The sequence below is a fragment of the Triplophysa rosa genome, linkage group LG2 (assembly GCF_024868665.1).
Source record: "Triplophysa rosa linkage group LG2, Trosa_1v2, whole genome shotgun sequence".
NCBI classification, from domain to species: domain Eukaryota; kingdom Metazoa; phylum Chordata; class Actinopteri; order Cypriniformes; family Nemacheilidae; genus Triplophysa; species Triplophysa rosa.
In genome coordinates this window covers 19,241,230-19,269,069 of record NC_079891.1, presented here as the reverse complement: position 1 = coordinate 19,269,069, position 27,840 = coordinate 19,241,230, and the positions used below count along the sequence as shown (strand labels likewise).

Sequence of the window (27,840 nt, the reverse complement as noted above, 5' to 3'; positions counted from 1 at the left end):
GAACCGGGCTAATATGTTCATACTTTTTTGTACGTGTAAGAACTCGAGCTGCCGCGTTTTGGACCAATTGGAGTTTTTGTAATAAGCCTGCAGGGCAACCACCTAACAGTGCATTACAGTAATCTAGTCTTGATGTCATGAATGCATGAATTAACTTCTCTGCATCTGAGATTGACAGCATATGACGTAGTTTAGATATATTCTTAAAATGGAAAAACGCAATTTTACAGGTGTTGGCGACGTGGCTCTCAAATGACAGATTACTATCGAATAGAACGCCAAGATTCTTTGCTGACGACGAGGGTTTTATGGAACATCCGTCAATAGTTAAACAGTATTCTTGGTTGTTACTTATAGCAGTTTTCGGTCCAATAAGTAACACTTCCGTTTTGTCCGAGTTCAGTAATAAAAAGTTGTTACTCATCCAGTTTTTTATATCGACTATGCATTCCATTATTCGATGGAACTGCTGTGTTTCATGAGGCTTCGAGGAAATATAAAGTTGAGTATCATCAGCATAACAGTGAAAGCTAACTCCGTGTCGCTTTATTATATCTCCTAGAGGTAGCATGTATAATGCGAAGAGCAGAGGCCCTAAGACTGAGCCCTGTGGTACACTGTACTGGACTTGCGATTTGCGATTTGAGAATCTCATGAGAATCTTCTTTTGTTGGCTTTAGTTGCTTTTGTCACTTTAACAATCTGTGTGTTGAAGCACCCATACGACAGTTGTTGGATGCACATCTTCCCCAATCTCATCCATTAACGTTGATAACTCCTTCAGAGTTGTCATTGGCCTCTTGGTGTCCTCCCTCCCTCTGCAGTCATCTTCTCGCACAGTGCAGATGGTCTGCTCTAGCTAGATTTACAGATGTGCAATACTCATTGCATTTCTTGTCAAAGTAACAGCACTCGGAGGTACATTCAGGGACTTTGAAATCTTCTCGTATTCGTCCCCTGTCTTGTTCTTTTCAAATACATTTTCGCTCAGTTGCTTGGAGATTTTTTTCTGTCTGGTCTTTTATTTATGTTCCATCACAAAGCTGTAACTCAACAGAAGTTGCTGGACCCTTTTGTTTATTTATATAGCAAATTGTTGAAATCCCTGAATTAAATTCTGAAATTCTGAATTTTGCACAGCCCTGTTACAGAGTATAGTATGTCGTTACCACTAAACTTGTGGTTACAACTCTTCGTCTTAGATTTAAAGTCGTCCTTCACCGTAGTCTTTTTATGAAAAACGGTCTAAAGAGGGCGAAGCAGAATGCCAGTTATATTTAGCTGCGACAACACACTTCATAATATCAAACCAGTCATCTCTCTCTCCTCGCTCATTTGTTAATGTTTGATGTGTCATTATCAGACAAGCCTCGGGTGGCTCCTCTCAGAGAAATGAATGCCCAGGGTGAGTGAACTGATTCTTAGAGATCTGAATCAGGAGAAAAGACAGAATGTGTGTGCGCACTAATTAACAGGTAGGGATCTTGTCCAGGAGAGTTGAAAAGGATATTGGGTTATCAAAGCAGAATATGTTCAGGTCCGTGTCCATCCGTGTGTGTGCGTGGTGGCAGCCCAGCTGGTCTCCTGTCCTGTTTAATGGTGCTGTCCTTTCATAATACAGAATTAATAAAGAATGTTGTTAATGCTAATGCTCTTTTGCTTGCTCTTGCTCGCTCTCACACACTCATTCTCTCTCACCATTTCTTAATGATGGTTGGCGCACAGTGCCAGAGTTGAATATTTGAATGCATTTATATGAGATGTTTAGTTGTCATCATTTACACCCATGTTTGTACGGTTGATGAGTGTCACGTTCCATCTCAAGTCCGTCGTGTGTGTGTGTTACGGTTTGCCATCCCATGTCAAATTTTCATCAAGTCATCCCATGGGATTCAATTTTCCCATCACAACAATCATCATCTAATTTATCTCTGTAATTTAGAGGCTTCACAAATCTAAACTGCTTAATGAATGAATACCCTTGTGAGCTCTCTCTCCCTTTTATTTTTCATGAACAGTTTGATTGACATTGTCACGTGTGTGTGTGCATACTCTTTGTGTTTCATATGTGTTTGCATGTGTTCTCAGAGCGCGCATGTTTAGTGATTCTATATCTTTCGTTGTTTCTGGCAGCCACCAGCACTCGTTTGTGGTGTGGACCACCCACTCTCTGCTTGCTGCATCTCCAACCTATCACCTGACAGGGTAATGCACCAACCAGCCTGTGCTTTGTGTCATGTGATTGTGCCTGCTATTTTAGTCTCCTCCTTTCATCCATAGAAACGTCTCGATGTCTGGTAGTGATTCCTTGAGAAACCTGCCCTTTCTTCAAGAGCTCAGTGGGAATCACCCTGTTCCTTTGTCATTGTTGTTTTGATACTTGGGTCACGATACAGTACATATGATATTTGTTATTGCAATACATTGATCATTGCAATATATAAATGAACTAAATATAAATGTATTCATTTCACTGTAGTATGTAATGCTATAGACTGTTTCAGCGGCAACAAAATTATGTGGCCCAAACTTAACTTCCGGTAGACTTCTGCAAAGAATCTATAACTGTTGAGTAGTTTTAATTTAATTTCATACAAATAATATACAATAAAATATTAATAAAAATTAATATTGATATAAATTATTATTACATTATAACACAGACCAGAAGTTAACTTTGGGGCAGCGCCCCGTCCGATGATACAGTCTACGTATAGTTGACGTTCTTGCTTTGAATTCTGAGGTACACTCAAATCTTTGCTGCAATAGTTACATTTATAGAGGCAATGTGTTTTGTTGTGGTACCAGTGTATTGATTCAGTATCGTGACAAGAGTATCACAATACTGTATTTTTTTGTGTTTGTTTTGTTCCCTCGTACCGCAAGCTTTTGTTACAGCAGTCAGTGATTGATCCCGGAACCCTCTCAGTGCTCCTTTGGCATTCATCCAGGGCAGAGGGTCACTTTGTAAACCCAGAGGGCCTGGTCGGATGTTTTTGTTGAAGCCATCAAGCCTGATGCTGAGGGGAAAGTCACACGCTTCAGAACGGTGAAGTAGATAACAGTAATTTACATGTGGACGTAAAAAATGATAGATATAGATTAAACGCCATGTCCTCAACATAAAAACAAACAAAAAACAAATATGTGCTTTTTCATTTTCAAAGTCTTCGTTTTATGGAGGCAAATTACCCTTGATAAATGGTCTCATGAGAATCTTCTTTTGTTGGCTTTAGTTGCTTTTGTCACTTTAACAATCTGTGTGTTGAAGCACCCATACGACAGTTGTTGGATGCACATCTTCCCCAATCTCATCCATTAACGTTGATAACTCCTTCAGAGTTGTCATTGGACTCTTGGTGTCCTCCCTCCCTCTGCAGTCATCTTCTCGCACAGTGCAGATGGTCTGCTCTAGCTAGATTTACAGATGTGCAATACTCATTGCATTTCTTGTCAAAGTAACAGCACTCGGAGGTACATTCAGGGACTTTGAAATCTTCTCGTATTCGTCCCCTGTCTTGTTCTTTTCAAATACATTTTCGCTCAGTTGCTTGGAGATTTTTTTCTGTCTGGTCTTTTATTTATGTTCCATCACAAAGCTGTAACTCAACAGAAGCTGCTGGACCCTTCTGTTTATTTATATAGCAAATTGTTGAAATCCCTTATATGCACGGGAGAGATTCTCATTTAATCTGACTGTTAAAATAAGATGAATTGGGGACATGTGTTTGGCTACAATATCCAAACTGAAGGAAATTTTATCATGGATGAGTTTGTCACGTTCTGTGCATGTGAATTATTTATGTGGTCAAATTGCCGCTGAGTCCGAGTTGACTACCATTTTAGAAGGTCCGTGGCAGGGCGATTGCAGAAACAAATTAAGATGTTAGCATGCATTTTACTGGCAGTGTTGGCATTGAATAATAGCTTGTTAGTTACGGACAGTCCCTCTGGAACAACCTAACAAGCTGAGCTCTACTGTCCCGGTCGCTCAACCTACAACCTCAGTTTTTACCAACTTAAGTGTTTTGAAGTTCAGTTTTAACTAGTGAAGACTAGTTTGCCCTTTGAGTCACTAAAATGGCAACTCCAGGAAAAAACTGAGCATGTGAATGTTCATAAAATTAAAAGGCATGTGCACTTCACGCTAATATAAGTTTGGTTGCTGTTGTTTGAAACCTAGATTTATTTTCATTTATGCCTTCAATTGCATAGCCTTCACTTCAATTAAATTAGCAGAAGATAATGTAGAAGGAAGGATTAAAATAGGTACATCTCTTTCAATTTATAAATACTGAGTGTTCTGTTGTTTGTAGTAATGGTTGATTCTGACTATTCTGACTGTTAGCTTTTTATCAATAGGCTTTGGGGAAAATGCCAAACTCGTGGATGACAATTTCTGGAAGAATTACAAGCTAACATCATTAGTCTCCATGACTTTAAAGATGTGCCTCAAATAAAAAGTTATCTTGGCTAAACAGGAAAAAGCATCATGCTTTCTTATTAGTGAATTGTTAGTTTGTAATTGCTAAGTTTTCTGATGAATATTGCTTTTAGGATCTTAGAAGTTACAAGTCTGTGTAGGAAATACAAGCACGTGTACATGAACCTGCATCCAACAGGGCCATCAAACCTTTGAAATACATAGTGATGTTATTCAGTGATGCTATGACGAAAAAACCTTTATCTGAATAAATAAATAAACTTGCCAGAAACAATTTTGACCAGTTTTCCATCAAGATCTTCTTCACAGCTGTTTAGGTGGTGAATGCACCTAACCCAGACATTCCCATTGCACCCATACCCACGCTCTCTATCCTCCTCTCAGATATGATGCCAGAGTATCATTTTGTGTATTAACCACCCCTCTCTTTTTCTCTCTCTATTTCTGACAGATCACTGGTAGAGGATGATGATGCTCAGATGATGAAGGTGTCACTAGGATGCAGTGAAATGGGGCTCTCCACCCACTTGCAGGCCTCAAAAACAGGAAACACACGCTTCTTTACCAGCAACACGCACAGCTCTGTGGTCCTACAGGTGAGCTTTTAATATCATGTGTCCATTTGCTTGGACATGTCTCATATCAGACTATGTGGCTGGGGCGTCACCATCTGCCTGCCCGGCATCATGCCACAGAGAGTTTGTGTGTGTTTGTAACTGTGAAGGTCATCGCTGCTGTAACTGGCAGTGTGGCTTTTGGTCACACATAAATATATATCACTATCGTCATCATTGTCAGTGGTAGGCAGAGTCCATGAGAAGTTTCATTTGCACCTACAGTATATGCAGGTCACCTGACGGATATCAGCATGTGCTTGCGTGGGAACAAAGGTGAGAATTTAATTGGAATTTGCCAGTCATTGCAGGCAGATCAGTGAGTTACGGTCATCTGATTCCCTGTGTTTGTGTTTGTGTTCATGTTGGTGGCATTACTGTGATGCCATCCTGTGATGAGCATTTGGTTGTGAGGTGGGCAACTAAAGCCAAATTGGGGGAAAGTAGTTCCTATAGTACTGAAAAACAAGCATGGCACGTGTAATGCCAAAGGTATGGTAAAACTCCTATTGAAAATGCATACTATTAAGAAAATGTCTGTGTATGTACTTTCTGGAGTGCAAATAAGTTCACCTGCTGTTTACATGGAATGTAAGCGTGCATTCACGCACACATCAACATACGCACACATTGCGTGATCTCTTGATGTCATTGGTGGTGACAGTTGACATGGCAATGACGAGGTCACACTATTGATTGCCGTCACAGTGACATTAATGGCTGTCATCCATTACCAGGTTTATGATCGGAATCTAGGCGGAAAGTAGCTACTGCTGCGAGAGGATTGTATGTGAACTTTACATGCGTTATTTTCATAGTTGATTCATCTAAACAGAGTTTGATTCCACTTCCCTGGTCGCACAAGTGGCTTTTCACATTGTATTCAAGTGCACGCAACAGTAGGATTGCATCAGCAACATGAGTCTTTCTAAACCTCTGTGTCTACTAGCAGCAGCTGTTTACCACTGTAGTTAAGCATGCTGTCGTTTACTGTTTATTGTCCCTTTGGATATACACGCACAGCACTTGCATCAGCGCAACACGGATGCATTGCACAGGCTGAGAGGATTGAGGTGAGGTGCATTGTAGGGCTGGGCGATCTTCCCAAAAAAGCATATCACGATCTTCATAACAAAGAATCTCAATCCACGATCTGAATTGAAATAAAGGGCTGTACATTAACTTTTTTGCACATAGCACTGGTGCTACAGAGGTTTAAAGTTTTGTAGCACAGGCTAAACAGTTGTACAGGTAGCACAAGTAAAACGTCTGTTATCATCTTTATAAAACACAAATACAGATCATCACATAAATAGACTGGTTAACGACAAAGGACATTACTGTTATATACAAATGGATCAATTAGGGCCATACAGATTTTAGTTTACCCATTTTTTATTGTTCTGTGTTGTCCATTTTTTACTATACAATAGAAATATACTTCTCCATAAAAATACTGTAGTATCCTACGTCAAAATCAAAAAGTGTCGTGTTCCCGGTCTGATCCCCGGGCTTTGTTGTCTTTTTTGTCAGTGTGTGTATGTTGTTGTGTCGAGCACACAGCTTTTTGTTTTGACAGCTTGCTATGTGCTCCATTTGTTGGCTAAAATTCTTTAAAATTGCATTTTAATTCACAGAAATCCTACAAAATTTGTCGTCTCCCAAAAACCGTGTCCTTTTTTGTCACGTCCATAACAATTTTTTTTATTAATTTTTTTTATAAAAACTTGTGCATAGAATGATATTTTTCTGATGTTTAAACTCTATTAACAAGTGTTTCCCGAATAGGGTTCAGTAAAATGGTAACAAATACATTTTCAGAGCATTTTAATGTCACATCCATCAAGGAGTGAGATGTGCTGACAGATAGGCTACAAGAGATAGGAATAGGTTATGACATGATATGTGGGAAAAAAAATATTGACGTCTGACGTCACGCGTCGAGAACGTGTTGTTTACGTGTAGAATAATACATGTTGTTTACGCGTCAAATACGCGTCGATTTTTCATGCATAAACTACACGTACTCTACGCGCATGCGTTGTTGACGTGTTAAAATTCACACGTTTTTGACCCTCATGGCTTTCCAGAAGTTTCAGTGTGTGTAGTTGAGTGACGATAGTTTTTCTCAAACAGTGAAAACAGTTAAATGCACCTGAAATAAACTCTCAGGGCAACTCTGGACATAATGTTCATGTCCTCATACAGTGAGACACATACAAATCCATGAGCATCACGCGTGTAGCACGTTAAACTGTGCAACACATTCACTCATACATGCAGAACCGGCAGATGACTAGATTTAAATAGCAGGATTCCGTGTCCGCATCACAGAAATCATAGGGCTCTAGATATAGGCTATATGAACTCAATGCAGCCGGGAAACGAGTTTCAATCTCAAAGTAGACTAAAACCAAGTAAATTAGTGGTGCGCCGTCAATTAACAACACACACATACAAGCACAACACTCTTCACACAAACAAGCCGCTCTGTCTAATGCACCTGCAAAACTGTATCACACGCGTGAGACCTCGCAGCACGGCGAGAGTGATTAAAGCATACAGAGCAGTCGTAAACACGTGAAAACAGGTTTTCTAAGCAGATTTTTGATAGATATCCGTTTATTTTGTGCATGTAAACGCACTCATACGCCAATGGGTGTGTCCAGTGCTGAATGATGTCAAACACCTCTTGTTTTAGACGACATACAAGATCATGATCCTCGCGATTCCGTTGAAAAGTGGATTGAGGACGCCATCAAGATCGATCACTATTTAAGATGGACAGATCGCCCACCCCTACTAATAAGTGTGACTGAGAGCATGCAAAGATGTTAATTATACATCATAAATAGTCCTTTTTATTCACATCTCTAGACTGTTTGCTCTTATACCAATTGCAAAACACAATAAACATACCCCAAGCCACCACTTCAAGTGAAAAAATATTTTGAAGAAATGTTTTCATTGGTTTCTCTGATGTACAACAAATATAACAGACGTCTATATCCCACAGTCTCGTTTTCATGAGCAAGCATACTCTGATGACAACAGCCTCCATCTTTCCCAATATCACTGGCTGGTAGAAAAATGGCTTGATTAAAATGGTTAGTTGGTAAAACAGCACTAGTTCATTTGATTGGTTGTTTATCCTCAGGCTCTTTGTGTCCTTACTGGAGATGAGTAGAAACATCACACACCCTGTACAAATGCAGACTAGCATGAAAGGTTTTAGCTGATGATGCAGTGTGTATACAGTATGTATCATATGTTTCATGTGCTGTCCATTAAAGTCGGCATGAAATTAAAAATGAACCTTCTAATTGTTTTACACAGTGGTGAAGTATTTATTATAAATTATTTATCCCTGCACATCATTATTTTTTAAAAATTCATTTGCACTTGTAATCTTTGATCAAAAACGCTAACCTCCTCCCCCTCTCGAAACGACCTCTCTTCACTTCTGGTCACAAGGAATGGCGCGAGGGTGGGGCGGCAATGACTGACAGATTGCAAACTGGCATTCATTCTTTCACCTTTTAACGATCCAATCAGTTGTTGGTGGATGAAATCAAGTCCAGACCTACATTTTTTTCTCATTGCAGAAGTCGTTTCACTCGGGAATACGTCACGATACGGAAAAAGTTTCATGCCGACTTTAACAATCTCATATTAATCTTGAGTACCTATAGAGTAGTATTGCATATTCATATCTTCGAAAAGTCATTAGTTTGATCACATTTATAAAGACAGATACAGCTGAACGATTATTTCCGAAAACAGACAACCTTCCGCACGCGGAAACGTACTCGGTTACTAACGTAACCTCGGTTCCCTGAGATACGGGAACGAGTACTGCGTAGCAGGACGCTATGGGGAAAACTCCTTTTTCTCCGATGACTGAAGCTTTACAACAACGCAGTGAATACTGCACGGCCATTGGTGCTTGCAAAGTAAAACTTTGAGCCAACGGCAGCGAAGCTGCACGGACCTATGGCGATGGTGCCCGCCAAAATGGGCGGGGCTTATGGCTATATAAGCAGACACATCACCGTAGGGTCCTCAGGTTACTTCGACTGAAGCGACGACCATATGCAGCTTGTAAGCACGGCCAGGAACGCAGTACTCGTTCCCGTATCTCAGGGAACCGAGGTTACGTTAGTAACCGAGTACGTTCCCTATCGATACTTCACTCGTACTGCGTAGCAGGACGCTATGGGGAACCAGTATAATCCCGCCGTGCTACAAGTGGAACGAAAACATCATATAATCCCGAAGCCGTGGCTCGAGGATAGGTATGAGGCAGGGAATCCTGTGGAAGGCGGAAAAGCCAAGCTAATAGGTGGCCTAATCCGGTTAATCGTCCCAGTAGTGTGCTAGGTGCTGGTGTGGTTGAGGGCAACCCCAGCCCAGCAGTAGTCTTAAGCAGAAAGGACCCGGGCCTGTAAGGCCGGAACGTCCAGACTGTAGAATCTGGTAAATGTGGAAGGCGAAGCCCAGCAGGCCGCCGCACAAATATCCGCTATGGAGACTCCGCTAGACCATGCCCAGGAAGAGGCGACACCTCTAGTAGAATGGGCTCTAACTCCCGTGGGGCATAGAAGGCCCAAGGAAGAGTATGCCAGCGCGATAGCCTCAATTATCCATTTAGATAGTCTATGCTTCGTGACCGGAGACCCTCTGGTGTGGTTGCCAAAGCAGACAAAAAGCTGTTCCGACCGCCTGAATGGGGCGGAACGCTCAATGTAGATCTTAAGCGCTCTGACTGGACAGAGCAGATTCAGCTCCGGGTCCTGCTCGGAGGAGGGGAGCGCGGAAAGTGTCACTACCTGTGCTCTAAATGGAGTAGAGAGCACCTTAGGTACGTAACCATGTCTAGGTTTGAGGACTACCTTAGAGTTGTCAGGCCCAAACTCAAGACAGGAGGGGCTCACAGAGAGCGCCTGTAGATCGCCCACACGTTTTACCGATGCTAATGCTAGCAGCAGAGCGGTTTTAAGTGTTAAGGGACGGAGGTCCGCAGACTGTAGAGGCTCGAAGGAAGGGCCCTTCAGAGCTCTCAACACCGTGGGCAGATCCCATATGGGAACGGTGAGGGGGCGAGGGGGGCGTAGCCGCCTGGAACCCTTCAAGAAACGAATGACCAAGTCATTCTTTCCCACTCCTTGGCATGAGAAGCTGCAATTGCTGCCACATAGACCTTGAGCGTGGAAGGGGAGCGGCCCTTATCCAACAGCTCTTGCAGGAAGGACAGAATTAGTGATATGTCACAGGATTCTGGGTCTGCGCCGCGGGTTGTACACCAGGTGGAGAAGACAGACCACTTGAGGTTATAGAGTCATCTAGTAGACGGAGCTCTAGCCTGTGATATTGTGTTCATGACACTTCGGGGAGGACCGTAGGCTCCCGTCGAGAGGCCAAAGGTGCAGAGCCCACATCTCTGGCTGGGGGTGCCAAATCGTGTTGCCTGCCTGAGAGAGGAGGTCCCGTCTCAGGGGAATAGGCCACGGGGCTGCTACGAGCAGCTGAGACAGTTGCGCAACCCAGGGCTGGTTCTTCCAGAGTGGGGCTACGAACAGCACCTTGTGCGCCTGTTCTCTGATCCTCCTGATCGTCTGTGGTATGAGAGCGATCGGGGGGAAGGCATAGAGGAGCCGGTTGGGCCAGTTGTGGGCCAAGGCATCCCTGTCCTTCGAAAAATAGGTTGGGCAATGAGTGTTGTCTTTTGAGGCAAAAAGGTAGATTTCTGCCTTGCCGAAGACTTCCCAAATTTTCTGAACCGAGTTGGGGTGGAGCATCCATTCCTCTGAAGGGACGTTGCTCCGAGATAGCATATCTGCTCCCTGGTTCAGTCTGCCTGGCACATGAGTTGCCCTTAGTGAGCGCAGATTGCACTGAGCCCATTCCAAGAGGCAAAGTACCAGGGAGAAAAGGCGTCTTGAGGAGAGGCCTCCCTGGTGATTTATGTAGGACACCACTGTCATGCTGTCTGATCGGACTAAGACGTGGCGGTCCTGTAAGACCGGCAGGAAGTGGCGAAGAGCCAGCCATACTGCCTGCATTTCTAGGCAGTTGATGTGTAGGCCCTTTTCCTGAATCGGCCAGTGGCCGAAGGCCGGTGTGCCATCGCACAGAGCCCCCCAACCCGTTTTGGAGGCATCTGTTGTGACCACCTTTCATCTGCATGTGGTGCCCAGGGGCACACCCTGCTCCAACCAAAGAGGATCCCTCCATGGGGCTAGAGCTGTTACACAGACCTGATCCACCCAGATGTGTAGGCGTCCGAGATGCCAAGCGTGAGGCGGAACTCTCGGTTTCAGCCAGTACTGCAGAGGACGCATCCGAAGAACGCCCAACTGCAGTACTTGAGATGCGGAGGCCATGAGACCCAGCATCTTCTGAAACGCCTTGATTCTGAGCCCCAGGCATTCCAGGTGACTGAGGAGGAGGGACCTGTGGGACCTTAGCTCTTCCTCTGACTGTGCTAGAACAAGCCAGTCGTCGAGGTAGTTCAGAATGCGGATTCCCGTCTGCCTGAGAGGGGATAGAGCCGCGTCCATGCACTTCGTGAAAGTGCGGGGAGCTAGAGACAGTCCAAATGGAAGGACCGTGTATTGATATGCAACCCCTTCGTAGGCGAATCTCAAGAATCGTCTGTGATGGGGGGCTATCTGGATGTGGGAGTATGCGTCTTTCAGATCCAGGGAGAAGAACCAGTCCCCTGGGTATATCTGCGAGGAGATCTGTTTCAGTGTAATCATTCTGAAACGCCGTTTCATAAGGGCGCGGTTCAGATGTCTGAGATCGAGGATGGGGCGGAGACCGCCATCCTTTTTGGGTACGAGGAAGTAGCGGCTGTAGAAGCCCGACTCGGTTTGATCTGGAGGAACCGGTTCTATGGCTCCTTTGTCCAGTAAGTTCACCAACTCCGTGCGCAGAACGTGTGAATTCGCGCTCTGGACTCGGGTGGTGATCATCCCGCGGAAACGCGGGGGTCTGCGAGTGAACTGGAGTGAATATCCTTGAGATATTATTCCCATTACCCAATCCGATATCCCGGGGATGGCCCGCCAGGCCTCGACCCATATGGCAAGGGGTTGAATGCATTGGGGGAGGTATGCCGCCTTTCGGGGGCTTGACTCCTGAGGAGAGTGGAAGAGGAAGGTTGCTCTTTTTCTGACAATGTTTGTGTTTTATATAAGTGCCCGCTATAACAGCGGTGGGTTGTGCGGGCGTTAGAACACACCCGGTATTCACAGTTTAGAACAAAAACACATTTTCGCCGGCACCTGGAACAGAATGGGGTGTTTGGGCGAACTAAAGAGCCTTCTTAGAAGGAGGTCCAGCCGCAGCGAGACACGGTCCCTTCCTCTTCCTTTCCTCGGTCTCAGGATGGTGCCTGAGGCGCAGGTCCAGCGTGATCTTTGGCCGGGGTCCCTGACGCTGAGGGTGGGGGAAACGTCTCCCGGAGCGAGATCGTTGACGCGTCTCAGCTCCTGTTACCTTCTGGGCAGCGGGGGGCGTGGCCTTCACCGGCTGCTGAGTTGGTGCTGGCCTGGGGCGAGCCGACGCAGGTCTGGACCCGGGTCTCTTGGGCAGGAAGTGCTTCATGGCCTGCGAAGATTTCTGCGCTGCGATGAAGCGTTCCACAAAACCCTCCACTGCTGGTCCGAAGAGGCCGGCAGCGGATATTGGAGCATCGAGGAAGGGGACCTTGTCTGCTTCCTTGATCTCTGTGAGCGTCAGCCACAGATGGCGCTCGAGCACCACGAGACTGACCATCGATCTGCCTATCGCCTGGGCCGTGGCCTTGGTGGCGCGTAGGGCGAGATCCGTCGCGCTCCGCAGCTCTTTGAAGGGCGCGATATCTGTACCGGACCCGTCCATGCCCTGGAGGAGTTTGGCCTGGTACACTTGAAGCACTGCCATGGAATGCAATGCTGAAGCCGCTTGGCCGGCGGAAGAGAATGCGCGTCCAGCGAGGGCCAAGGTGGTTTTGCAAGACTTAGAGGGATGGGCCGCTTTTGCCGTCCAACCGATGGCCGAGGGCGGACACAGATGTGCGGCCACCGACTCATCCAGGGGAGGCAGCTTCTCATATCCTTTTTCTTCCGCGCCATCAACCGAGGTGAGAGCGGAGGAAGAAGAGGGTCGTAGATGGGCTGAGTAGGGAGCGCGCCATGACCTGGTGAGTTCATCATGAACCTCCGGGAAGAACGGTGAAGTTCGTTGACGAGGGGCTTGGCGGCGCCCCGGCAGGAACCATTCGTCCAGGCGGCTGCGAGTGGGTTCCTCCGCAGAGGACCACTCTAAGCCCAGCTCCTCCACAGCCTTAGTAAGGACCCGAAAAAGCTCGGAATCCAGACCCGGCGCGGGTTCGCTGTACTCTATAGACGGCAGGGGGGCGGGGTCGAAAACCGAGCCCGACAGCTCCTCCCCGTCTGAAGCCGCTAACGACATGCTGTCGTCTTCCTCGAATTCGCTTCCGCCAAATGAGACCATGCCGTTGGCAGATGCTGGCGGACGCTGGTTGGCCTTGGAAAAATGAACCGCCGAATTTTCTCTCTGTTGAGAAGGCGAGGCACGCCGAGGGGACGTGAGCTCGCGCTTCACCGAGCGCTTAGTTCCTCTACCCCGCTGCTTCGTCTCCGTAGAGTGAAGCGGGAGGGATCGAGAAGCAGATTCGCTCTCTGAGAAGAAAGCTATCCGCGAGCGCAGAGAGGAGAGACTCATGTTCTCGCAATGAGGGCATTCCGTCTCTCTGAGTGCGTCTTGAGCATGGGAAACTCCCAAGCATGAGACACACTCGCCGTGACCATCAGCGGCGTGCAGGGAAATCCCACACGAATGACAGTGACGGCGCGCATTTGCAACAACGCCGCAGGAAATTTGCTCAATGGAAATTTGCTTTTTTAGAGCTTGCCGGATGGCGGCAGGGAACAGGAACCGGCGCTGCTGAGATCAGCGAATCGCTGAGCAGAGAGGTCCAGTCCGCTGCAGTGCTTTTTCCGACGGCGAAGCTATCAGTCCGGGTAGCGAGGTAGAAGTCGTCGCTGAAGGAGAAGAAATCTGAGGACCCTACGGTGATGTGTCTGCTTATATAGCCATAAGCCCCGCTCCTTTTGGCGGGCGCCATTGCCATAAGTCTGTGCAGCTTCGCTGCCATTGGCTCAAAGTTTTACTTTGCAAGCACCAATGGCCGTGCAGTATTCACTGCGTTATTGTAAAGCTTCAGTCATTGGAGAAAAAGGAGTTTTCCCCATAGCGTCCTGCTACGCAGTACGAGTGAAGTATCGATAGGGAACTAAAGCACGTGCGCACCCATTGCCAACAAAAAACAGACATATGACTCAGTTTCACTTACCTCGTGCGGTTCATGTCCGGCATCTATTAGCACTGGGACCGCTCCATCTATCAGTTTTAAATGATCTCCAAATTCAGTGTTATATCCACATGTTTGTATAACATTCCTCACCGAAATGCAGTGAACAAATAAACACAGCTGAACTTCGCGAACGCGAAGTGCTCTCTCGCTTGCTCCAGCTGGTTGACGTGTGCCCATGCTCCTTCTCCTGCTCTCCTTGGTTGACGCATGGGCGTGCTCTTTTTTCTCGCTCTGGCGGGTTGATGCGTGGGCGTGCTTTTCTGAGAGAATTGTCCAATAAGGGACTAAGAAAAGTTGTTACGAAACGGATTTTCATGTTTGAAAAAAACTTTCCGAAACCTATATGAGCACTGGGGGAGTGTATCGTGCACAGAAATACTACGTCATACGTCCAACTCGTTTTTTGACTAGTTGACCATGTCACAACATAGTCAGAATGCATGAAACACCGTTGCACATCCCCTTTAAATGTATCACACAACTAACATTTGTGCTTGTCCGTTTACTGGTTTTTGCACCATTATTTAACCAAAAAGCATGTCTTCAACCCTGTGCTAATTTGCACTACTCTTGGTAGACTGCGTTGGTCATTATGGAAATGAAATATTGCGCCTGCTCTGTTTTTTAATGTGTGGCTTGTCAGTAAATCACTCTTTCAGTAAATCAGCGCTTTTTTTAAATTATGCTTTCACACTCATTTGCCCAATTTACTCAAGTAAATTTAATCCCAGGTTTGGTTTGAAAGTCCAGCTTGTAGCCTATATACTGTATATTGCATTTACTGAAACATTACAGACCTTTACACAGTATAACATGTTGATGTCTCATTTGTAGGCTTGGGTATTTTTTGATTTTATCGATTCCGATTCTGCCTAAAGATTTCGATTCTTATCGATTCCACAGTTGAAGTAAAACATTTAGATATCAACCTGTATCGTCGATTAGCCTGCTTACTGACTGGTTTTCAAAAAAATATAGATTTATGAGCACCGTTTTATGTATATATAGACATCATATTTTGTCTGATTATTACAATTTGTTATACCATTGTTTAACTACATCATGGTTAAACTGTAGTTACTATAATGAAACTATGGTAAATGTTTGCTTCCTCTGCTTTATCACCAGTACACACAAGCACATTTCTGAAAATATGCACACAAGAATTGATACAAGGAATTGAAATTTTTATTTCGTAGTATCCGATTCCTATTCTTTTCGATTCCGGTCCAATTCCTAACCTTTCGGTTACGATTACGAATTGGAATTCATTTTCGATTCCCAACCCTACTCATTTGTGTAATTTCTTAACATAACATTCTTCGAGATGAAAGATTTGATTCAGCAAACAATGATTGTTAGCACTGGCACCTTTAGTTAAGCTTATAGTTGAGCATCAAGTGTTTTTCCGGGGAGTTCTGTGAAGATAACCAGTTGGCATTCCCACATTTTTCGTATCATGACCGTAAAACTGCAGCCCAGAGGGTGTAGGGCAGCATTGGGTGCTTAAAGCTTATGTGTAATTTTAGTAGGTGAATCAGAGATTGGAGCGTGGCTTAATTCTTGTCGTATCACATGTTTGGCATTGGTTTGCACATGCTGGTGGATTGAGTGCAGGAGACTGCAGCAGATTTGTGTGTGCGTGTGTGTGCGTGTGTGTGCGTGTAGATCTAAATATACTTGTGACAGCCAAATGTTGGAATATGTAGTGAAGTCATAAACTAATATGTGAGGGCCTTTGAAGTAGTTCTTACCTTTCAGAAATGCTTTAATAAATGGTGTACTCATTATCTTTGTATGAAAGCCATTGTGTCAGGGAGAGGTCCTGGCTAATATAACTTTAACAGTGTGTGCGTGTGAGAAAGTGGACAGTGGCTCGGTCCTGTTAATTATGTCTCATCTCCACCGTGGGAGCCCATTGCCGCTGCAGTCCCCTCGCACAACTGACCTCATGTTCATTAATTAACCCCACAATCTTTTATTCAGAAATAGGGCTCATGGGACGAATGGTAATGATACCTCTCCTTAACATTCACACCGGGTTTTCATTGGCGGTGATAACAGATGCTCAAGAGCACTTAGTTCGTTCTTATTTCCCTTCTTGGTGAATTCATTAGGTTCCTTGTCAGCTCGCTCATTCTTTCTCTCTCTCTCTCTCTCTCTTTGTTTCTCAGGGATTTGACCAGTTGAGGATAGAGGGCCTGCTGTGTGATGTCACGTTGGTGGCAGGAGACGGGGATGAGGCGTTTCCTGTTCACCGAGCTATGATGGCCTCCTCCAGCGACTACTTTAAAGCCATGTTTACAGGTGAGCGTGACCGCGAGGGAGAGTTAGCAGTAGGATAACAAGGGATTAGATGCGGTAAAGCTAATTTCCAGGCGACGGAAGGATAAACGAGGAAGAAGGAAATACAACCACGATTTGAAGGTCAAAGTTTGTGAAACGACACGGAAAAGAAAAAGTGACTAAATCAGTTTTAGGTTAGACAATGCTGTACTAAGTTTTCTTGTTTGTTTGTTTGTGTTCCGTAAATCTTTTTCAGTATGTTTCTCATGTTAATAGCAGTAGCATGTCAGTCTAATTTAGTCGCACCAGAGACTTCCCTCAAAGCTCAGAATGTTCCAGATTCTCTCTCCTATTACCTCTTGCTCTCTCTCTACCTCTGATTCTCTCTCATTCTGTGGGTACCCTTTGAACAAAGCAGGAGGGGTGGAAAAAGATAAGCAAGCAAGGGATTTGCTTGGGGTTATGTGGAAAGCTTGTACAAAGATAAAATTTGATATGAAAAAAGACTGGCTTTTTATTATTTCACTTCAGCTATTCCCTTAATAATTATGCTATTTAATACAGCCCGGCAAGAGTTTATTAAAAATCCTTAAATGGGAAATGCACAACCGTTGAGAGAGCACTAAAACAATTCTGAGGGAATTTCTCTTTCTGGAGGCTCACTGTTGGTTTGTGTGTGGCTTTAATATGTAGCCGGGAATTGTGCTGCTTCTGTCTGTATCTCAACAGTTGCTGTTCATCTTAGAATGAATTCGTAATATTCACACAAATCAAACTCACAGTTAAGGTATGTGTCATGAGCTTTTCAGCAGTGCAAGACCTCTGTAATTGCTGTCTATTTTGCTTTCTTTTATTCTCCATTGTGTTCTCCTATTATCCTTTGCTCCCTGTATTCTCTCTCTTCCCTCCTCTCTTTCTCTGCCTCAGAATAGTTGAGAAATCACATCTGAATTAATGAAAGTGGCTTGATTTGTTTCAAACGTGGCTCTTGAATAAATGGCTCATTATAATGGTAAAGAGAATTGGTGACAGCTTGCAGTAAGACTCGCTTATCTTTCCCCATACTCCTTATTGTTTCTGTCACGCTATACCCTCTCATTCTTTGATCCTCTTTCACAACACTTCTTATGCTGATCCCTCTCTCCCTCCCTCATCTTTTCCTACTCTTCCTCTTCATCTGCATATTTTATATGCGTTTCTTTCCATGGTTCCTCTCGCTTTCATCTGCTGTCATCTCCTCACCATTTTCTTTTTCTTCCCCCAGGTGGAATGAAAGAGCAGGATTTGATGTGTATAAAGCTGCACGGTGTGAATCGAATAGGGCTGAAGAAGATTATAGACTTCATTTACACCGCCAAACTCTCTCTCAACATGGAGAACCTACAGGACACCCTAGAGGCTGCTAGCTTTCTCCAGATTCTGCCTGTCCTTGACTTCTGCAAAGTCTTTCTCATTTCTGGGGTAAGACACTGAGAAAACTCACACGCCGAATTAAATGAGTGTTTCTAGTAGGTCTGGGTCAAAAATATAGATTGCTTTCTCAAAACGGCTTGGGCTTGGCTGAAGTAAAGCTTTAAAAGCTTTTATACCACTGAATTCCAGATGATGTATACACTACACAGTAATGTTCTGAATATGTATTGTCATGTCTATGAAAATCCTTAGAACGTTTAGTTTCAGCTACACCCCATTTTGATGTTAGAAACACCAAGCCATACCTTATTCAATCATAAAACAGTCGCTGAAACAGTCGTTGTTTTAGGCTTAATTGTGCTGCATTTATTCTAGTACTAACATAAAACTCCTTCTGTCTTAGGTGTCCTTGGATAACTGTGTGGAGGTGGGGCGTATCGCCAACACATACAACCTCACTGAAGTGGACAAATACGTCAACAACTTCATCCTTAAGAACTTCCCCTCGCTGCTCGGCACCGGCGAGTTTGTCAAACTTCCCTTTGAACGACTTGCATTTGTACTTTCCTCCAACAGTCTAAAACACTGCAGCGAGCTGGACCTGTTTAAAGCTGCATGCCGCTGGTTACGTTACGAAGAAGTTCGCATGGAATACGCTGCCAAATTAATGCGCAATATCCGATTTCCCCTCATGAGTCCAACAGAACTTATAAATCACGTACAGACTGTCGACTTCATGCGTACGGACAATACCTGTGTTAACCTTTTATTAGAAGCCAGCAACTATCAGATGATGCCATACATGCAGCCGGTGATGCAGTCGGAACGAACTGCGATCCGTTCGGACAATACCCATTTAGTGACACTAGGGGGCGTGCTACGGCAACAGCTAGTTGTAAGTAAAGAGTTACGGCTTTTTGACGAGAAAGCACATGAATGGAAGGCACTGGCACCAATGGACGCGCCGCGCTACCAGCACGGTATTGCGGTGATCGGTAACTTTTTGTACGTAGTCGGTGGACAGAGTAACTATGACACGAAAGGCAAAACGGCGGTAGATACTGTTTTTCGATACGACCCGAGGTACAACAAGTGGATTCAGGTGGCATGTTTGAACGAGAAGAGGACCTTCTTTCATCTGAGCGCACTCAAAGGACATCTATACGCTGTAGGAGGCAGGAACGCTGCAGGAGAGCTGGGTGAGTCAGGGAAAGATCTCAGTGTAACAGCAGGGGAGAGATTTCCAAGGGACACGCTGTGTTTCACTATCTGACTTGAAAGCCCAAAAGTGAGAAAATGTAGGATGTGAATTTGTGAATTTAACATTGGGGGGGGTGTTGCAGTTCATTTATTAGTATTATTAATAATACTATTAATAATACTTATCATTTATCTAATAGGAGAATTAGTTTATAAATAATAGTGCCAAATCTGTTCAGTTCTTTTCTAAATTATAACCAAGATAATTTCTGAGTGGTTAATCTCATGAAACAAGTGATATAGTGTTCAAAACAAAAGCGAATTGAACTATTTGCCTGAGTAAATTACATACAATTACATACAAAGTCAAAAATGCGAATTAGCACCGGGTGATGCGAATGAGGTGAACTGGGCGGCACGTTTGCCACAAACACTTTAAATGGAGACTTCCATGCGAGTTTAAAAATGTTAACTCAAGCGGCATACAAGTGCTTATTGACTAATTCGGTACGCATGAATACATTTCCTTTCGCGTGAGGTTTTTATTTGTGCGAGTAATACGAAAAACGAATAATCCCACAAGTAATGTAGAGCGAGGAACGCGATTACCTGTATTTTTATTTTATTTGTAGAAAAACCCACAAGTCAATTTATTTCAAAGTGCCATTGTTTGGGGTTTTGAAAATATTCTTGGTTTTAGATGTAACCTTTTAAATCTTTTTGACAGGAACGAGTCAGAAAAATGTAACATTATTTATAATAAAACGATTAGTTCCTGTCATTGATTCTGATTGGTCGACAGCTGTGCTTTATTCAAAATAAAACACAGCTATGACTGCTTCACCACCCTTAGCAACATAACGAAACATTCCGTTGCTTTATACAGTCGATCAGGGACTATTTTTTTACAGCGGAAGGAAGGTTTTAAGTGATTTTACTTCATGAAAGTTGCATTGGTACATATTATTTGGCTTTAATATTTGTATTGTGTTGGTAACCGTTTTATAAAACCATCTAACAACGCCCTTCAACTGTGATTTATTCACAGTAAAGCTCAGCCCCTTGTACCTTATTGCATACTTTTACAACATTTGTTTGAAAGTCAATATTCCAGTTGCCATGGTAACATGACTGCATCAGGCAAAGGTGGATATTCTTGCAGGGTAAACACCTCAACAGATCGTGGGTAATTAAAATGCAAGGACAGCTCCAAATAGCAAACTTGGGATGCCAGGACATGAAAATATAGACACACACACACATATATATATATATATATATATAGACACATGGATGTTCACATGTATGTGTATGTGCAAGTAAGTACAAAAATAACCTTTCCATTAGCCTGCCCAGTGCTCTTCTCAACTATACATACAAACACACAACCTCTTTCTTATTTACACCACAAACCCCACAGGCCATACAAGTGTCAGGAAAGAAGCAAACACTCAGGCATCACACCACAGAGGTTTGAAGAAAAATAAAAGCCCTTTGGGTAAAACCTTTATTCCCTCGGATCTCAGTGTTTCTCATGGTTATCAGAACATACAGAAGTATTGCCTCTCATTGCCCGTGTTTTCAGGGTCTTGATAGCGACCACCATTATGGCAATATTGTGAAATTTACTGCAGTGAGTTTAGTTTGGTCTTTTTAACCTTGTTCTATATATGAGAGCTCTGCCTACTGTCCAGTTTTACAGCCTAGTGTGTGTGTATGGCATACTCATTACATGCTTAGCAGGAGCTCAGTGTTATTGGAGGTAACTTTAAATGCCAAGTGATTGATTTTTAAAACCTTCACAACCTAGAAAACTGGTGATATGTCTACACTTCTGAACAGGCTGTGCGAAAGACAAAAGCTTCCATGATATTGAAAGCATGAATGAATAAAATGACTGATTGATTTTCCATAACTGCAGAATAAACAAAGTCTTAAAGATTTTAATAGGCCCCTCCATTTGAAAGATGTTAGTGGCATTTTGCCCTTAAGCATGGTTTATTGTGGGACGAGGATTGTGTAAATGAATAAAGAGTTCATACAGGGGTCATTTAAATATGCAGTTAGCAAACTAATTGTGTAAAAATGTACAAAAATAATTTATCTTGCATTCAAGATAAAAAAATATGCATCTCGTCGAGCATTGTGCTTGCAACGCAAAGGTTGAGGGTTCGATCCCATGGAACACACGACTAATAAAAGTCACTTGGGATAAAAGCATCTGTCAAATGCATAAATGTGAATGTAAATGTGTTCCTTGGGGTTTAATCCACAATCTTGGTGTTGTAAGCACCTGGAATTCTCAGGAATCTCCTCTACTGTGTGCATAAATTGATTTAATTTCTTTTTACATACATGCTGTCCTCTCCTTCATTTTGTAGCAACTGTGGAGTGTTATAATCCCAGAACAAACGAATGGACGTACGTGGCCAAAATGAACGAACCACACTACGGACACGCAGGCACTGTTTACGGAGGATACATGTATATTTCAGGTACCACTCACACACCGGCCAGTTTTTGTTTTGTTTTGTATATGCCATTCAACCAACCACATAGGAATATGGAAATCTTTCTCTTTAAATGTGAAAACTGTATACCTCTAGTGGCACCAAATGCCATGTCGAGCTGGGTGGGTTTCTCAGAAAAACATGTACTAAAATGGCTTAATTATTGCTGTCTGCACTTTACCCTGGAATGGGAGAAAGTATTTTCACATGAAAAACAACCTCACTCTCAAACGCATATTTTCACACATCAGGTTGCTGGCAAGGTGCAACTGACAGGAAGAGAAATATCTAGAGAGTGGGGATGTGATTTTTCTCACCACACACAGAATCCTTTAAACTCAGTGTGAATGAGGAAATACACAGACTGATCTACAAACACACTTTGACTGAACGATTTCGGCTTCCCATCTAAATAAAAGAACACACAGGGTGTTAACCTGCCCTGTGCAGGATTGTTTCTATCACATGTTCACTTCACAGGATTGCAACTCAAATTCTGCATTATGGAGATGAGTCCTACTTTCACTGAGAGAGAGAGAGAGGGAGAGCGAAAGAGAGAAAGAGATGGGTGTTGAGTGGGGAGATGTAGTGATGACATGAATCAGAGGCGTGTTTCTGTGTGATAATGAACATTGAGGTATGTAGGAGGGGTGTGATTTCACACACCGCTCAAGGTTTTCTGTCTTCTGCTGCCACATGCACACACGTTAACAAGTGTACAGAAAGCTCTCCACACTTCAGTTGCCTGAGTGTGAAACAGCTGACTCTCATTGAACCCTCCTGCAACCTCTAAATAACAAGATATACAGCTCCATATATTAGGCAGTATTGCTTTGGGCAGAAATTTTCTGTGCAAGTTCACAAATACACTCTATTCACTATTGTTACAACCTACAACTGTTTTACAAACAGTCATGCCTTTTTTGATAGTTGTACTACAACATTAGATTACTTACTAGGGATACAAAATGAGGAAAAAGTAAAAAGGTAATTAATGAATTGTCTTCTTGTACACATCAGTGCATATTTTCTCTATATTTATTTTTGTGTTATTTTATTGTAAATAAATAAATAAGAACTGCATGTGCACAAACGCATAAATGAAAACAACTGCAAGAAGTATGTAAAAAATGTACAAAATATATGTGAAAATTAGACATACAGTCGCGAAACAATTAACAGACCATTTCAAAATTATTTTTATTTTTTATGAATTTTCTATTTATAGGTATGTGTTTGGGTAAAGTGATCATTTCTGTTTCATTCTGTGAACTACTGACAGTATTTCTTACAGAGAGATATTGTTTTTATTTGCATTTATTTGCAGAAAATTAAAACTGGAGAAAGAGTTTAAAATAACAGAAAAGATACTCTGTATTTTAAACAACTCAAATACAGCAAAGAAGGTCATATTCACTTTTAAGCAATACAACAGTAATATTTGTACATGTATTAAGGAAAGGTTCAAAAAATATTTTTATGTGATCATTTTTATCACAGTTTTCATGTGTCTTGTCATGCTGTCAATCTTTCACATTGCTGTTGGATGACTTTGCCACTCCTGAGGTTTGATTTTGTTGAAATTCAACAGACACTGGACTGGAATGGCTACAATACATCTAGAAATGGATTTAAATTATTATTGAAAATTTTGAATTGTTTCTTCTTTTTTTCCTGAATATTGAAATAATTCCCATATATTTACTTACATTTATTTTACTGAACCATATTTTAAATAAAAAAATATTTTTAAAGCAATGGATCAAGCTTTTACAGACATAAGACCTCATATGTGTCAAATTATCAATAATATCATAGTCTGTCACTCATCCTGCCCTACTTTTTATCCTGCTAATGTTTTTAGTCAGAAATGTAATTTCAGAATTTAAAGGCATTGTTTCATACTGTGTGAGTGTCATCATGTAGAATGTAGTTTTTCCCAGTGCGAGGGAGAAATTTCATTGTTTTGTAAAAAGTATTTTTTCAAACTCCACTTGTACGTTTTTTTCTTTTATCCCCCTCCTCCATCCTACTGTTTCTGACTGTGTTTGGCTCGAGCATTGTGTATTTATTCATGCGCAAGTTTTGCTGGTGATGTGTACACATACTGTATGCACACACATTTACATTGATTCTCACTCTCTCTCTCTCTTCATCACCCACACTCTCTTTCTTCATTACTCTGGGGTATATTTGGAACTGCTGATCCTTTTGTTTTAGCTCTGTGCCCTCACTCCTGCATCTCTTTCTCTCAGTCAGTTATATAGGTCATGAATTATTTTGCGTTGAAGCTCTGTACTCGCATTGAGCATTTGTGTGCATGTACAATATTAAATTCTCTTAAAAATATTCATGCAGTTCTTATCTTTTGCTCGAATCCATGCACTCTTCCCTCACATTAGCTCTCCACCTCTGTCCTAATCTCACCCCTCTTTCTCATTTTACTCTGAACTACTTTTCTGATTTAATGGTCGTTTTGTTTCACACAAATGCATTGAAATGGAAGATGCAGACAGAAAGATACTGAATGTGAAGTGTGAACGCATGTGTCTGACTCACCATTCTGTTCTCTTAGTGTAGAGAGGGATGGGTAGAGAGAGGGCATAAATTGGAGGGATGAAGAGAGGGGAGGGTCTGGTTGGCTGATGCCCAGGTGCCTGATGGGATGGTTCTCTTTATTTTCAGCCCTCCCTGTAGACATGTCCTGTTTTCTTTTCCTCTTTTCTTTTTTGTGTGGGTGTGTGGGTTTGGTTGTATGTGTGTTTTTAGAGATGCGTTATTCAGACACAACACTTCAGTGGACCATGAGAGTTGTTTCTCCATATGTTCATGTTATGTATTATGCAGTAGTTGTTGTGTTTATCTAAGTCCCTGTTGACATCTGGCATTAAGGTTAATTTCGTCGGACCCGACGGATCACGAATGGTCAGGCGAGACACAAGACATTCACACTTTATCCAAAAGTGATCTGAACACAACATTTTTTGGCATCTTTGTATTTAGCATTGTCAACTTATGACCCGACCAGTTGCATGCTGTGTGTAAAATGTCAACACTTCCCTGTGTTTTGTTGTGCAGGTGGAATAACCCATGACACCTTCCAGAAAGAGCTCATGTGTTTTGACCCGGATGCCGACAAGTGGACTCAGAAGGCTCCCATGACCACGGTACGTGGTCTGCACTGCATGTGCACTGTCGGCGATCGTCTTTACGTCATCGGCGGGAACCACTTCCGAGGCACCAGCGACTACGACGATGTACTGAGCTGTGAGTACTATAGCCCCACCCTCGACTTGTGGACACCAATCGCGGCCATGCTTCGCGGGCAGAGCGACGTGGGCGTGGCTGTGTTCGAGAATAAAATCTACGTGGTGGGTGGGTACTCGTGGAACAACCGCTGCATGGTGGAGATCGTACAGAAGTATGACCCAGAGAAGGACGAGTGGCATAAAGTATTCGATCTGCCGGAGTCCCTCGGTGGCATCAGGGCGTGCACGCTGACCGTGTTTCCCCCCGAGGACCTCTCGCTTGCTGGTTCACCGAGTCGAGAGTCACCCCTCTCTGCTCCTTGAGAATGGACGGAGAGAGAGTAAGAGAGATAGAGGAATAAAAGGGTCAGATGAACGGGTAGATGGATTGACAGACATAAAGATAAATGAATAGATGCACATCAGTCTCTCTTGTTCTCTCTCTCTCTTTCTCTCTCTCTCGCTCTCTCTTCCCACAGGAAAAAGACAATGTTTGCACTCCCCACTGATAAACGTCTCAATGGTGTCCGTGGTGAAACCCCTCTCCTTTCCCCATACATGATTCCACTTCTCTTCCTCATCCCTTATTTCCTCTCCTCTCAGAAGTTAATGCTGAAAGTCCTTCCCTTTTCCCTATTTTGTTTATTTGTTTTGTGATGAGAAAGAAAAATGGAACCGCTCCCGTAGTTGGGCATAATTACATCTTAACATTGCATTTTGGGGTTTGTTTTGTCTCTCTTGGCAGGAATAACCTTGACTTGAAAAACAAATGACTTTGCAATTCAACTTTTCTACCTGAATCGCCAGAGTTTTGCTATGAAGACGTTTTCCCACTCCCACATATTCTGAGGTCGTCTAAACCACAACCCCCCCCCCCATTGTGATTTCTCACTCGCGCTCTCTCTCGATCTCACTCTCTCTCGCTCGCTGCATTATGACCCAGTTGTCCTGTCCACTCTCACCCTATTTACTTCTGTCCACTTTTTTTTACCATTATTCTCCCTCAGGGGGTTAGCTGACCTTTGACCACAGGATAAGGACACCGTTTTAAACTCAGGGGTTGGCGTGCCCCATCTAACTGATTTAATTTCTCTACTCCTGCTGTTGTTATGAACCATTAACAGAATTGTGTTTTCTAAATTTAATAAAGATTTTGAGAAAAAAACATGTTGGTTTTATTTGCTTTACTTGACAGTTTTCACCCAAGTCTTTATTGCACTCACAGTCAATGGTACATTGTGCAGTGAAGTGCCTACAGACCCCTTTGTCTGATCCCCTTTGTCCTGTATTCACAATATAGTACAGCCACGGGTCCAATATTATATATTATATTTAATTTCATATATTTCAATATAATATAACAATATTAAATATATTAATGAAATTATGACTATGTGATAGTGTTACAGATGGACATTTACATAAAAATGTAATTTTGATTACAATCTTCTGGCAGACGGATGACATTTATTGTCCCTCACCTGAAGTCTACATGGGGTTTATGGGATTGGATGGGCTGTTTGAACAGATGCTTTGTGTCAGAGCTTTTGCTCAAATGTGTATTTTAAAACTGAATAGACAAATCAAGATCAAGGACCAAAACATTTTCCAATTCAGTTCAGCTGTATTAGAAAAGCTTGGTTTATCTAATGAATTGCACCTTGCATAGGTAAGTGATTACAAAATATTTTGTGTAATTAAATAATAAAATATGTGTAAATTTTTGAGGATGTATTGACAGAAATGCAATATAATATACATAAACATGTTTTCAGAAGTAGTGAAGCGTTATGTTTTATTACCTTAGAATGAGCTATTTCTATCTACATACACCGCTGGTCCCCTTACATGGAATTCGTCATGTTGTTTCTACAGTAGCCCTAAACGGACAAACTGCTCTACAGAGCGTATTTCGTAAATACGTTATCTCCTTTAGCAAAGAAGCGAAAATGTGATGACATCTTATTCCTGTGTCAGCCACTGTAGAGCTTCAAAAGGGAGAGGTGGAGTGAGCCGTTGGTTGCAATTCACAATCTCACCACTAGATGCCACTAAATTTCATACACTGGACCTTTAATTTTGGTTCATTAAAGTATGTGTATCCATTTCTGTCTAAAGCAGGTGTTCACCTCTCTTTCTAGTGCTGCCCAGATTGCGAAGGTGACAATCTGTGTTGTAGACAATTTAGCAAAGACATGTGGTCACAAATATGTTACAACTTTAAAACAAGTTATATAACAAGCAGTTATTCTCTACCCTTTTGATGAAGACACAAATGCATCTTTTATTGGTTAATAACCATTCAAAATGCCATTGTGTGCAACTTATTTAATTTGGTCTAGTGAGCAGAGAGTTAGTGTGACTGTGTGTCACAGCAAAATGCTTCACTAAGTGCATTTCTTGCCTGGCATGCTTTTTGTCCAGTTGGAAGTTTGGCCCGGGGCTGCAGCAGTTATGCAGCAGTTATTCTAAATTGCATTAAACCATCAAGAGAAAACAATTCTAAGTGCAGGGTCAAGGGCGGCTGCAGACAAGCACCTCAGGAGGGTGTGTAAGACACAAGCGTGGACACTGCACTGTGAGGAATAAAGCCATTTGTAAGGGTCTACTGCTCCTCCCTTACTGCACTTCTCTGATAATTTAAGGGAGAGGGAGAGTAAAGTGTAGGATGTCTTTATATAAAAGCAGCTTTTTTTAATGCAGTGGTAGGAGAAGCATGCTTTGCTGTCTGCTCATGAAA

The 27,840-nt window shown here is 42.9% G+C and overlaps 1 protein-coding gene across 7 annotated transcripts in view; it reads left to right on the top strand.

Annotated features, from left to right (window-relative positions):
* The window catches only part of klhl13 (kelch-like family member 13), an 85,465-nt gene extending 59,204 nt beyond the window's left edge, over nucleotides 1-26,261 (top strand). For 3 of the 7 annotated variants that reach the window (XM_057352640.1, XM_057352632.1, XM_057352623.1), the window contains 7 exons: nucleotides 2,134-2,205; nucleotides 4,896-5,040; nucleotides 16,618-16,750; nucleotides 17,994-18,190; nucleotides 18,546-19,341; nucleotides 21,724-21,837; nucleotides 24,931-26,261. In XM_057352640.1, the coding sequence (XP_057208623.1) occupies nucleotides 2,134-2,205; nucleotides 4,896-5,040; nucleotides 16,618-16,750; nucleotides 17,994-18,190; nucleotides 18,546-19,341; nucleotides 21,724-21,837; nucleotides 24,931-25,424 (1,951 nt within the window). In that variant the 3' untranslated portion in view covers nucleotides 25,425-26,261. Of the gene's footprint in view, nucleotides 1-2,133; nucleotides 2,206-2,912; nucleotides 3,050-4,895; nucleotides 5,041-16,617; nucleotides 16,751-17,993; nucleotides 18,191-18,545; nucleotides 19,342-21,723; nucleotides 21,838-24,930 lie in introns of those variants that run through there. The other 4 variants (XM_057352675.1, XM_057352657.1, XM_057352649.1 and 1 more) reach the window with 2 other exon arrangements.
* Nucleotides 26,262-27,840: the final 1,579 nt, after the last annotated feature.